At 48.5% G+C, this 13,556-nt stretch overlaps 1 protein-coding gene and 1 long non-coding RNA gene across 2 annotated transcripts in view; both read right to left on the reverse strand.

Moving 5' to 3' along the window:
- The window catches only part of LOC135387124 (neprilysin-3-like), a 40,251-nt gene that overhangs the window by 9,151 nt on the left and 17,544 nt on the right, over positions 1-13,556 (reverse strand). The window contains exon 2 of the mRNA XM_064616501.1: positions 5,469-5,944. Within this exon, the coding sequence (XP_064472571.1) occupies positions 5,469-5,944 (476 nt within the window). The remainder of the gene's footprint in view (positions 1-5,468; positions 5,945-13,556) is intronic.
- LOC135387123 (uncharacterized) lies at positions 9,345-13,043 on the reverse strand. The gene is made up of 4 exons (XR_010420874.1): positions 12,569-13,043; positions 12,351-12,499; positions 9,727-9,851; positions 9,345-9,633 (listed from the first exon to the last, which is right to left on the reverse strand). It is a non-coding gene; the product is annotated as an uncharacterized LOC135387123 (long non-coding RNA).

The raw sequence follows: 13,556 nt of genomic DNA on the forward strand, positions 1-13,556 counted from the left end.
TGTGTTTTTTGTGTATCTGAGTTTTTACAGCTCCCGCCCAATACCTGTGTCCCGGAGCGGATGCAGCGTTCACCGCCGCTACACAGGTACGACCTCCGTAGCAGATCCGAGGTCCCTGGAGAGGAGCGGGCCCGTTCGGAAGAGAGGCTGGACTCCAACGCCTCGGCGCCATCGGAGCTGAAAGGACCAGCTGAGGGCAAGGAGGCACATGCTGTGCCTTCGTTCCAAGCTACGTCGACTGAGGTACCTGCAGTGCCGCAGTCTGACGCCATTGCAACGGCAGAACTTCTGTCACGCATGACGGAGTTGTGCTCGTTGGTGGTCCAACGCCTCGATGCCGGGTCGGTTTCGCCGCCGCAGGCACAAGCGCCTCTACGACTCAACTTACCGGTGCCTACCTTCTCAGGTTACACCGATAAGAAGTCTGTTGCCGATTTCCTGGATGACCTCACCGCCTATCAGACGGGTGTGGGAATTTCGGACGAAGTCCCAATCCAACGCATCCTGCAGGTTGCTTTGGTCGGAGACGCCGCCCGCTGGCTTCGGTTGCAATCGGAGTTTACGTCCTTTCAGGACTTCCAGGAGCGGTTCAAAAACGAATTTCTTCCCCCGGATTACGAATACCGTGTCCTAGAGGAATTGCATAAGCGTACTCACCATCCTGAGGAAAGCTTATCTGAATTCGTTCGGGCATTGCAGGATCTGTACAGCAGAGCGGATCCCACTGCTACGGAAGAGCAGCGCGTCGCACGGGCTATCCGTCAGTGCCACCCGCGCTTCCGGCCCTACTTAAGAGCCCATCGCTTTGAAACCCATGAGGCGTTGGCCCAGGAGGTTCGTTCAATACAAGGCAACCTCCTGGCAGAGCTGGAATACCGGCCCCCTCCACCCCCGGAGCTAGCGTTGGAACCGCGCTGCGCATGGTCGGGAGGAGCCGCCTCGGTCGAACGCCTGCATGCAACAGGTTTGGATGACAACCCCCGTAATTCATATAATGCAGAGTCATCCCACCGAGCCCTAGATCCGTTCCTCTATGACCAGAGGACGATCCCCGCAGGAACGAGCCTTGACAGACCCGTCCCGCCCCGAAGTCGCGGTCAACCTGGCCTTTCAGCTAGCGAAACCCCACGGCAGCGGGAGCGGCATCAACCTGCGCCCCCGCAGCCACGAGCGCCCAACGGCTGTTGGAATTGCGGCAGCCCTGACCATTTTCGTCGGGAATTCCTGCGACCAAACACCCGTAATGTGCCATTGGGAAACTGTCGCAGCCGGCGTCCATGAATGCTCGCTCAACGACGTCGGCAAGTGGCAAAGAAAGCGAGCGGACGGTAACTATCCGTGGCCATGATCGGTCAAAAACTAGCTTTGCAAGCGGTAAGATAACGCAAAGAGATGCTTTGGCTCCTCTTGCTTTTTCTGTCCGAGATTTCATCGAGGATAAGGAACCAAACATCGCCGTTCGAATTTTGGGTGAAGATTACATCGCCCTTATTGACACGGGAGCTACGCTTTCCCTTATCGGGGACAGTGTTTACGAACATTGCGTATCACGGCATGTGGAATTGCAATCCACAGATGTCACTCTTCGTCTTGCTTCCAATGACGCCGTTCCAGCACAGGCTGCAGTTGTGCTCTGGGTACGTTTGGATGGGAAACGGCGAAAGCAGCGCTTCGTGCACCTTCCTGGCCTAGCAGTTCCTGTTATCCTGGGCAGAGACTTCATCATCCGGCAGAAGTTAGTGCTGGGCCTGCCTAATAGAGGATATGTGTACCACGGCTCGTCGGGATTTTTCCGGTTCGCCGCAGCACGGAGCCACTGCACAGCACAGCACAGCAAGCTGTGGCAACGTCCGTTGAAACGTTTGGGCCGCCGACTGTCTTGGGGTCATTCCATGGTCCCGAGGAGGAGCGCCGTGAGCTTGAACAAGTACTGCGGTAGTTTGACGGTGTCTTCGCGGAAAAACCCGGTAAGTCGTCTGTGTTACAGCATGGCATAGACACGGGTAACGCTAGGCCCTGGCGTTGTAATCCGAGACCATTGAGTGTGCATAAACGTGCTTTGACGCTGCTCCTGATGAAATGCTCCAAACCGGTGCAGTTCAAAGGTCCCAGAGCCCTTGAGCATTGCCTGTCGTGCTGGCTCCGAAACGTGATGGTACGGCTAGGTTATGCGTCGATTACCGTCGACTTAACGCAGTAACTGTAAGGGGCTCTTACCCCTTTCCGTCCATCGAGTCTATTACGTATTCCGTGGGCAACGCTACAGTGTTTTCAACGCTTGATTGTAGTAGAGGGTTTTGGCAATTCCAAGTTGCCCCGGAGGATGTCCCGAAAACAGCCTTTATCTGTCATAGGGGTTTGTTTAATTTTGTACGGATGCCTTTCGGTCTATCAAACTCTCCCACCAGTTTCCAACGGCTAATGGATACCGTATTGGAAGATGCGAAGTATAACTTTGCGATGGCGTACATGGATGACGTCGGAGTGTTTTCCAGAAACTCTCAGGAACATTTGGAACACCTGTCAATCGGCCTTGCAAGGATGAAGCAGGCGGGGCTAACCATCAACCCCCGCAAGGTGCAGCTGGCATCGCCAAGGATCAGCCTTCTCGGCTTCATGGTGGACGGAGGAACCATCAGTCCTAGCGATGGCAAGCTAAAGGCCATCATGGAGTATCCGGTTCCCTGTAACGTAAAAGCCTTGCAGCGTTTCTTGGGTATGGTTGGTTTCTACAGACAATTCATTCCTAATTGCGCTGAGTTAACGCAGCCGCTTAACCTGTTGTTGCGCAACGATACACCCTGGCAGTGGTAAGAGGAGCACGATCGATCATTTCGAGCTCTTTCTCACACAATCGCTAATACAGCCAGGTTATATTTGCATTACCTGAACAAACCGTTTGTAGTGCAAACAGATGCTAGCGATTAGGGTGTTGGCGCAGTTCTCTTGCAGGAGCATGACGCTATTCTCTGTCCAGTGGCTTTTGCAAATCGCACGCTGAATCCGCCAGAACGGAATTACTCCGTCACGGAAAAGGAGTGCTTGGCGATCATCTTCGCTCTCAGAAAGTTTGATCTGTACCTGGACGGCACCACTTTCACCGTCAAGACTGACCACCAGGCACTTTTTTGGCTGCAGCGGCTCCGCAACCCATCTGGACGTCTTGCCAGGTGGGCCCTGACTCTACAAGGCTACTCCTTCAACGTGGAGTACAGGCGGAACTCGACGAACGTTGTAGCAGACGTGCTTTCCCGTGCGCCTCTACCGGAGGGGGGAGAGGAAGGCACCGAGGCGCCTTCCCAGCTCCTGGCAGCAGCACAAGTGGCACGAGTCGTATCTTCGTCTTGGAGCACGGTCGTGAGCAGAGAGCAGCTCCTAGACGCTCAGAGAGCGGGCGGCCTTTGTTGGCGGGTGTCTCAATGGTTAGCTGAGCAGGACTCGGCAGGCACCGGAACGACTGACGGACGGCACGACTCCTATCTGCTGGCCGAGGATGGCATCCTGTTCAGATACATACCCGAGGCGGATGACGATGACGGCTCATCCCCATTCAGAGTCGTGGTGCCACGGAAGTTGCGTAAGTCTTTCACACGTTACTTTCACGATTCGGCCTTGGCAGGTCACAGCAGTGGCAGGAAAACTTATGAAAAGTTATGTCGTGTTGCGACATGGCCAGGAATGAGGCAGGATGTTCGCACTTGTCCCGTATGCCAGAGAGCAAAACCTCGCGGTGGTTTACCCCCTGGGCGCTTACAGCCTATTCAGAGCAATAGGCCCAGGCAGATAGTTGCTTGTGATGTGATGGGACCGTTTCCACGTAGTCCTAGAGGTAACCAGTATTTGTTTGTGGCTACTGATCATTTCACGAAATGGGTTGAGCTGTTTCCTCTCAGGCCGCTCACTCCCCAGAGAGTGTGGGAAAGACTACTCGACACCTTTTGCCGGTTCGGTTTTCCTGCTCAGCTCATCACAGATAACGCTACCTACTTTACAAGTAAGGTGTTCTCAGATTCTTGCGCTGTCTTAGGCATTCAGCACAAGAAGACTTCCCCATATCACCTTCAGGCTAAAATTACCGAACGTGTTAATCGGAACCTGAAAGTGATGTTGGTTGCTTTTACTAGTCAGCATCACCGTGATTGGGATCTTCGCCTGGCTGAACTGGCGTTCGCTACACGGACCACAGTAAACAGATCTACAGGCTTCACCCCGGCGTTCCTGAACTTGGGACGAGAGGCAGCTTTCCCAGTGGAGAATGCTCTGCGCGTCCGGGATGGCAGTACCCAGCCTCCTTATTCAAGGTTTGCTGAGGACCTCCGGAGTCGACTTGGACGTTGCAGCTAGGACGGCTCGGGAGAACCTGGACGTCGCACGGTTGGACCAGGCTCGCCAGTACAACCGAGGACGACGGAACCTCACCTACAGCGTCGGTCACCTCGTCCTTCGACGGACCCACCCGCTAAGTGATGCCGCACGCGGCTTTGCAGCTTCACTAGCAGATAGGTGGGATGGCCCCTTCGAGGTAAGTGCATGCTCCTCCGGCTTAGTGTGATTTCTGTTTCGCAGTCTTCAGCTATAATCTTCTGGGGGAGAAGCTTTTCAGGTTCTCGCGGTTTGAAATTGCTTTCTCACCGGATTCCCCTTTTCTTTCCTAGCAGACTACGATGCCTCCCAAAAGGAGGCACCAGCGTACCCGGCCTCCTGGACAGCCCCCCGGAACAAGCAAGGGATCACGAGCTCGGTCTCCAGGCGGACCAGCGCCAGCAGCCCCAGCTAACTGGAGTGAAACTAAATAGTATGATAGTCATGATTCTATAGCGTGCCATCAGCAGTATTAGTCTTTCACACAGACATTCGGAGTTATTTAGCTGTTTTCCCGTTTCCCGTCTCGTCAAATGATTCTTTTCTTTTTGTTGTGTAGATTCACTTGTAGCACTGGGTAAACCATGTCTGGAGCCCTGGTGCTGTACCAAATTCTATGCCACTGTAAATTCCTAGCGCACCTGTGGCACGTCAGCAGCATCATGCAATAGCGAAGCAAAGTAAGTACAGAGTCCAAACCAGCAGTCCCAGCCTGAACTATTGATACCGGCCATTTAATGCGTCATACTCGTCGACACACAATTGAAATTTCTGTAGTATCAGGCAATAGCAGTCGGAATAGCACAGTGCTTTATCAGTATCAGTGCGAATATGAGTGCATTTCGTCACCGCGACATAGACTATCCTGTTTTGAAGAGACATTCATTTCGCAAAAGACAAACTCTGCCTCAGGGTCGCCATTCCCAGGCTTCAGCTTCGCGAGGTGATCATGTAAGCAATTAATCTACGAATGAATAATTGCTGAGTTGTGTTCTGGTGTTCGCAGCGATGTTTGGTACATGTCGAGCACAGAACTACAGTTTGCTTTTGGCGTATTTTCCCTCTACACGATCAGAAAAAATCTTGAATTCTGAACATGCACTCACTTTGCACGCACATTATGGCAAGCTTGCAAAAGACCCATGGCCTTTTGCACAGGTGTCTGGCCAGTTGACGGTACAGTAATTGTCGCCATCGCTTTCGTAACTAGTTGTTTGACGTGGGCCTCCATGACCTCTTGAATATTTCCTGTTGAAACGTCGTAGCGGCCACAAACATACCCGTAGAAGTTGTCACAAGGGTCAGCGTACTCGTTCATCGTCTGTTGGAGGATCCGGGACATAACTACACAACTGCTGGCAAAGCAAACATTGGTCGGAAACGACAACATAGAGATATCGTTAGGCGGCGTCGGCGTCACACCAAAGGCATCTAGAATCTCTTCTGGTGGGGCGAGGTGCATTACGAGGCCTGCAACAATAGCTCCGAGAGCTATACCTGTGGCCACTCCGCAAGTGCAGATGGGGAGCATCGCATTACTTGGATAATTCGTGGGTGGCGAACGTGTATCCGCTGCTCGAATCTGTGTGACAACAAACGGAATGAGTTGTGCGATAAACAAAGCTCAGCCAACGCCATCTAGATACAGAAGCTTGCTTAATACCTCCTCCCCTTCCTTCGCTACGTGGACACACATAGTCAGAGTTCGTCTCCTACAGCGATTCGCCGTTCTGCCACTTCAAGAACTCGCAAATGATTCCAGCTAGCTTCGCAAACTTATAATCATACAATAAAGGTGAAACATGCTTTCCGGAAAATCAGTCTGGAGAAAAATATGGGACCGTTTTGCCTTATTTTTTGTACGTGGGCACGGTGATTACTCGCACGCGACAATGGGTGTACCAAGTGGCTGACGGTGACTCGTCTCCGTGGCTACGACAGCTGGAAGCACGTTCCCGATTGGCTATGGCCGTTGAAAACACGATCCTCATTTGCCGACTCTTAGTTGTTACGTAACGGCGACGAGTAAGCAGGCTTTCTCTAGGTGGTGTTGGCTCAGCTCTTATTTCCTTTTCAGGTAAGATGACAAAAATAAAACGTATAACATAAATCATGTTCCATGCGCACCGATGTAGCACGAAAATCGTGCAAGAAACATTGGTGACTGCATTATGTCACTCTATTATGCCTGGTTCACAGTGTTGCATTTTCCTGCGTTACGGATGCGGCGCGGCACAGTTGTCATGGCAACGAAGCACGGCGAACCGGAAAGCAGACGCAGCGCATGAGTTGAGCTCGACCGAACTCCATGCGGTATGGGTTACCTCCAGCTATGCAGCTGACCAATGAGTGAAGGCGCACTGCGCAAGCGCATCACTGCTCATCTGCCGCGGTTGCTTTCCCAACACGGCTGCCTCCGTTGAAAGCACGTTGGCGAAACAAGAAGCTCTGATTGCTTCGTACGCCACATATACGCTTCAGTAGGTGGTTGCAACTTCCTGTCAGAATGACGTAGGGAAAGTTGCAATGCCACGTGGGTTTACGCTTCCGGTCCAAAGTTCTGCTGAAGTCTCATAGCGTTAGCAGGTTTTGGACCTTCTTGAGGAGAAAATGGGAGGATGTTCAGCACTTAACTGTGCTAATTCCGCGGAAAAAGGTAATAAAATGTATCGTATACCCGTGCGCGGAAGATGTGGACTGCCGCAATTCGCCGGAAGAAGAAGAACGGTGACCTATGGACATCCTGCGTCGGAGCTCGGATATGCTTCGCGCACTTCGTTGAAGGTAATAGGGAGTTTTAGTTGACCGTTCCGTAACGCACGGAACGTTAACGCAGAGTACGTAGTTCGCTACCGTCAAACGGATAGCAAGAGAGTTTTAGCAGATCGTCAGGCAACGCTATGAACGGTGCGGTAAGAACTGTGTTGCCATCCAACGGCGATAACAAGAACTACCGTTCCCAAGTTGTCGAGGTACCTATTTCCGAACGAATTGCCTTATATGACTAGGTTTTCGTGCTCTGTTCTTGTTTTCTTTGCGTTTGAAAACTAATTTGTTGTTCCACCAACAAACGAAAGGACAACGGACACCCCGTGCGGGTCAGTTCATCGCTATCACCCGCCGTTATGGCGGACGCTGTTGCTCACTCGGACTTGGTTGGCAGCATCCAGAGACCAGAAGTTCGTGTTTTCGAGTCGTACAAGGTATACTGCTTCTTATAAGAAGAAGATGTAGTCCCTCGTACTGAAGCGCAGTCTCGCAGCCTTCACTTCGAACACAGTCGACGAGGTGTTGCAGGCAGCCACGTAGTTTTGTGCAACGAAAACAACGTAGAGGACGGAACGCAAAAAGATGAGCCGATCGTTCCAACGTGAAACGCGGAAGCCACGTTTCCGTTCCTGCGCACGCGCTGTTGCTCACGTGGAGAATAGCGTTCCTTCCGTTCGCTGCGTAACGGTCTACTAAAACTCGCTAATAACATTCGTTGTGGTATATTTACAGTGTCTGTTTATTCATACGCAGGGTGTCCAAGCTAAGTCTGAACATATTTTTTAAATATATATACATATATATATATATATATATATATATAGCGCAGCTACCCAGGGCTGACGAGCCGCAAACACGGCGGAACACGTGTCCTCTGGTGCTGTCGCATCGTTCCATGAGTATCTGTTTCTCTACGTGCAGCCATAGAAGCCATCATTTTTTGTAAGTTTGAATTTCAAACACGTCTAGCGTCATTTACTTATTTCTTTAATGGCTTTTTTCCCCTCTTTATAATTCCCTGGCTTGCACTGTGGCATTGAGGAGTGCTCAGTCACCCTCCCAGGTGTATATCGCTCGCTGAGTGATCCCTGGTTTGCCAATCCCGAACGATGCGCAGCTACCCAGGGCTGACGAGCCGCATACACGGCAAAACACGTGTCCTCTGGTGCTGTCGCATCGTTCCATGAGTATCTGTTTCTCTACGTGCAGCCATAGAAGCCATCATTTTCTGTAAGTTTGGATTTCAAACACGTCTAGCGTCATTTACTTATTTCTTTAATGGCTTTTCCCCCCTCTTTATATATATCTATATATATATCACTTTTTCTGAGATGAAATCAATTTCAATATAGCATATGCTGAAGGGTACTCCTTAGGAGGGCATTAGCAAACTCCCAAGACAATACCTTAATTAACTTTTTTAATTATAAAAGCTACGAAGTTGTGCCAATGAGAACATCTGTTCCTTTCGGCCACCTGATATCGTAGCCGTTTCCAGAACAAAAATTCCTTCGGTAGATCGTCCGCCAAAAATTAGTGAAGGAACACCGTTTTTTTCTTTTATTTTGTTCATTACGCATCTTCGGAGACGCGTATTTCCTTCATCGCCAATGTGAGAGGAGGAGAGAGCACAGTGCCACCTCATACGTCGAAGATGAGCTTTGACTTGCGGAATTATAACAAAAACAAATGTCTCGGGTGACTCTCTCCGAACTGCCCTTATCTTGTGTTCCATTTTATGTGTTCTTTTAATCTTTTTCCAGGACACAAGAGGCGATAGTCTGCTCCTTCCCCATCTCACATTGGGGATGAAGGAAATACGCGTCTTCGAAGATGCGCAATGAAAAAAAATAAAGAATATATTATATATATAGATATATATATATAATATTATGTAATATAATATATATAGAATATATATATTTTATATATTATTGCATACTTTCCCCCCGTAGGAACACAGACGTCAGACTATCATGACCTCTGCTCGAACCTATAGCACACTTGCAAGTATGCGTGAAAAACTAAAAGAAAGTCCTGAGGCGTCAAGAAAGCAGTGCGGAAAGCTGAGGGACCCGTTTGCTGCTCAACAGAACACTGAGAAAATGAGTGAGAAGAAAGCAGCCTTTTGCACTGATATGTTGTGCTTTTATTTGCCCTTGTTAAGGGAAGTTGTAATTGCAGTTTTACATTACCTAGGTTTCACCATCACATTGCTGTCTGCTACTACTTACAGGACTCACAAAGTCAACTTTTCTAGCGCTGCTGACAACCGTTGCGACTGTTGTGCCATGCAAGCGCAAGAATCTGCCTTGTGAAAGCCAACTTCTGCTACTGCTGAGACTTGAGACTGAGGCTGAGACTTGAGCTACAGGCCTAGCCTACAGGTTCAACATTTCCATCAGCACTGCAAGCCGTATCTTCAAACTCTGGCTGGGGCTAGTGGCATCTGTGTGCCGCACTCTCATTTTTGTTCCCAAACAGGACGTTGCTGGAAGCTGGCTGACAGAAAGAGAGAAATTCCATTTCACAAATTTGAAGGGAATAATTGACTACAGTGAGGTACCCGTTTCCAGGTAGCATGATATAGCTTACGGTTATGATGGTAGTGCACCATGCTTCAAAGGCACCATGTGGTACCTGTGGAGTTGAGGTAGATGGGTAGAAATCTTGCGAACCGGTAGAGATGTAGGAAGGGAGTTGCCTGAGGTAGCTGCCTCCTGTGTAGTTGAGGTTGGTCAAAATACGCAAGTGTTAGTTGTATGATTTTAGGCCTTACAACCTGTCCACGCAACAACAGTTGTGGACAACCTCAACAAACAAGACTCAACGCTCAAGTTTTTGGCTTGAGTACATCCACACGGATGCATACATTCATCTCCAAAGCATTTGGTGGAAGGATATCTGATACAGAAATCGTAATAGAAAGTGGTAAGAACTCTATCCTAGCAATAACATAACATAACATAATAACATAACATATGTGTCAGGACGTTAGACCAGATCTGATCCTTTCACAGGCTTTCTGCAATTACTCCTGCCAGGGGACCAATTTTTTACCGACAGGGGGTTCCTGTTGCATGAACAGTTCTTCCTTCGGAACCTGCAACTCATCACGCCTGCATTTACAAAAGGAAGGACGCAGCTTCTTGCTTGCGAGGTGGAAAGTTCCAGAAGGATTTCGTCCTCACGCATCATTATAGAAAGAGCCATCGGACCCCTTAAGAAATAGCAGGTGGTATCAAACACTGTTCCATATACACTGGTGCAGCACTTCGACGACACCCTTACCATAAATGCAGGACTGACGAACACTGCTCCTTCTCTTTTAAGTGAATGTTAGTAGTTGCAAGAAGAACAAAAACAACAATGTGAAGCGACTGTATGATGAATTAGAAAGAACGTGTACCATTCACACAATTTATTTGTTATATAGAACGTGCAGGAGAGGAGGAATACACTAGTTTGCTAAACAGCAGCTACACAGAATTCATCACAAATTCAGTACAATAATATACCCAGTCATCATCACAAAATAAAGTTGTTGTTTTCAGAATAGTCCTCCTGTTCTGTCTGTTTGCTATATACAGTCAACCCTGAATTTATGAACGGTGAGTTCCTTCAAAAATTTTTCACCAATCGAGATTTGAAATGAGAAAGGAAATGTGTCTTTTTCAGGGCGCACCATTCATAAGTGAGGAAATTTGTACATTGAGTGGCGGTAAATCAAAGCTTCACTGTGTTATGGCTAGCACTCTTTTTGCACCCTGATGATGTGTAGACTGCTACACAAAAGTTTTGTTGTCTGAATTGCCTGAATGTTTATAACAGTTATAAGATCTTTCTAATTCATAAAAATTTGTAATTTATTTTTTGTTGTCTTAATGCATAGAACATAATCTTGGAAGCATAATCTTCATAAAAAAACTCTAGTTTTGGCCTGTTGTGCAACATGAACTGGGGGGGGGGTATTTTTAGTAAGAAAAAGAAAGGAAAGAACGCGTTGAGTCCTGGGCGGGACAGGACAACGTCCGTTCACTCCCAGACGCAATTGCTAATGCTGGACCATCGCAAGCGGCTATGGCGGCACCATCACCGCCCGTTCTACTCGTCTACTCGCGGTCTACTCGTCCACGACGACCAGTTGACCGGTATCAGCCGTAAAGACTTGACTGTTCATTGTTGGGTAGTTTCCATTTTGTGTTTGAACCTATCTATGTGTTGGGTATGGGGGGAAGGGATGTAATGTTGTCCGATGTGTTGCCACAGAAGAAATAAAAGAGGGCGCACGTGCGCAAGGCACGAGCGACGAAGTGATCCGGAGTTCGATGCCGGTAGCGCACGGTCCCAAGTTCTCTGAGCTGTTCTACGGTTCCTTACTCATTGTCCTCTTCAATAGGCAATAGTAGTGCACCCTTGTCAACGTGAATGTAAAGGTAGCAGATATTGCACCCAGCAGTGTATTTGAGCCTGCACTTGTTAGTAGTATTTGTGTGTGCGCTTCATTTGCCCGTGTGAGCCCAAGCAAAAGTGCGTATACTATTGCCCTTCTATTATAGAGGAAGGGTCAACAGACGTAAGTGAATATAGACTTTTCACTTCAAGCACAGCAGGTTTATGGCAGTCACAACGCTGTAGCGCATCTGGGCTACAGCCAAGGTAGGAGGTAACTGGGAGGAACCGTGAGCCCGCAATCCTGCATATGTGCGTTTTGGTGGCTCAACGAAAATATTTAATGGGCAGCCCGCTTGACATTTTATTCATTTTCAATATCATACTGCACAGCGGCAGTGTTAATGAACGTAGGCCGGAAGACTTTGTTGGTGAGGGAAGTGCACTTAGTCATTCTCGATGTACACACCTTATTAAATATCGAAGCGGATATACTGCCTTTCCTGTGCTCAAACCAGACGCTGCTATTCCGCTGCGGTCGCGTTGCTGCCTGAATAGCTTGTGAATCTTCATTCGTGATTTGTAAGATTTCTAGAGCAGAGGTGCAATCTGAGGGAGGCCTAAACTTGCTCAGGGGCTGACTGACAGTTGTACTGTAATGAAAACCATGCTCGGGTATTTGCACAGGTTCAGGCACATTGTTTTTCGCTGGATTTACATCCACCGCTGTAAAATACCGTGCAGTTGGTGCTACCTGATATAATTAATTACACAGGGCATGAGCATGAGTTGCATGATGGTATTCCACATGATCTTGCTGAGCTCACCTTTGTACACCGACCTTTCTTTGTGCTGCTGTGAATGAGCTTGAGCCAGGTTCAGGTGTCCGGTTAACAGCTGGGTGGAGCACAGGCTGTTTGTGCCCATCACGTGTGTTCCCGGTGCAATTCAGTTGGTTGGCAGCCTTGGCTTATACCTGCTTGAAGTTGTACTTGTTGTAAGTTGTAAACATATGGAGTTCACTCATGTTCATTAAACGGTTTACCCTTTTCAGCCGGCACGGAGCCACGGAACATGGAATGTTCGTAGGCACTGGCGTCTCCACCCTCTCCTTGTTCCAAGCCTCAAGTCGAAGCATACTGCGGCTGCATGAGTGCAGCATTCTCCAAGCCTTTGGAAAATCATCAGCGTTATGGAAACTCGAACTAAGGGGTTTAGGCACTTCTTAACAATTCCTGTGCTATGTACCTACCGTGTGAAGTTGTGCGTGGCTGTGACAACATTATAAACTCGAAATGTGAAAATATCACTAAAGTCACCAACTTTATCTGAAACTAAAAGGGAACGACTACACGTGTATGGTCCTCAGAGTGTGATACTGCCTGTATGCACCTGTGCACTCATGTGAGGATTTCAGTACTAAGGTTTTGCCACATGTCAAAGAACACTTAGGTGTACAAAAGTGATCCACAGATCAACCAGCATAGCCTTACCTCTGATCAGTTCTTTTGCAACGTAAAGCCCTGAATTAATATTAATGTTTGCTACTCATGAGAAGACCATGATGCTGTATAGTGCTCAAGCAACTATTCAATTAGTTACAAAGAATATGAATACACAATGCACAACTACGTATGTTGTATAACTACGTTTTCCTAACGGGAATAAAGTTTTATCCATATTCTTTGCTACGAAGAATAAACAAACAATAATAAAGGATGACTGCAGGGGGTCTGGCGCTTCCAGGCCACGTAGTCATTCTTTAGAGGCGTTTTGAGAGCTGGGTAACACAGGCAGCTGTTGTAGCCTTCCAGTAACTGCACAATATACAGGAGGTCCAGACTTATTTAAAGCTCAGCTACGCCGATTTTCGAGTGTTACAGAATGGAATGGTACTCACACGATGTGTTCATAAGGGAACGCTGATTATGTATGCAAAATAGTTATCCCAAACTCCTCGCGGTTTTCCGAAAAAGTGAATTTTTAGTTTCACTGACATCCCGTCTTGTGGCCCGCAAAACCTGTGTCCACGA

This window comes from Ornithodoros turicata, chromosome 3 (assembly GCF_037126465.1).
Source record: "Ornithodoros turicata isolate Travis chromosome 3, ASM3712646v1, whole genome shotgun sequence".
NCBI lineage: Eukaryota > Metazoa > Arthropoda > Arachnida > Ixodida > Argasidae > Ornithodoros > Ornithodoros turicata.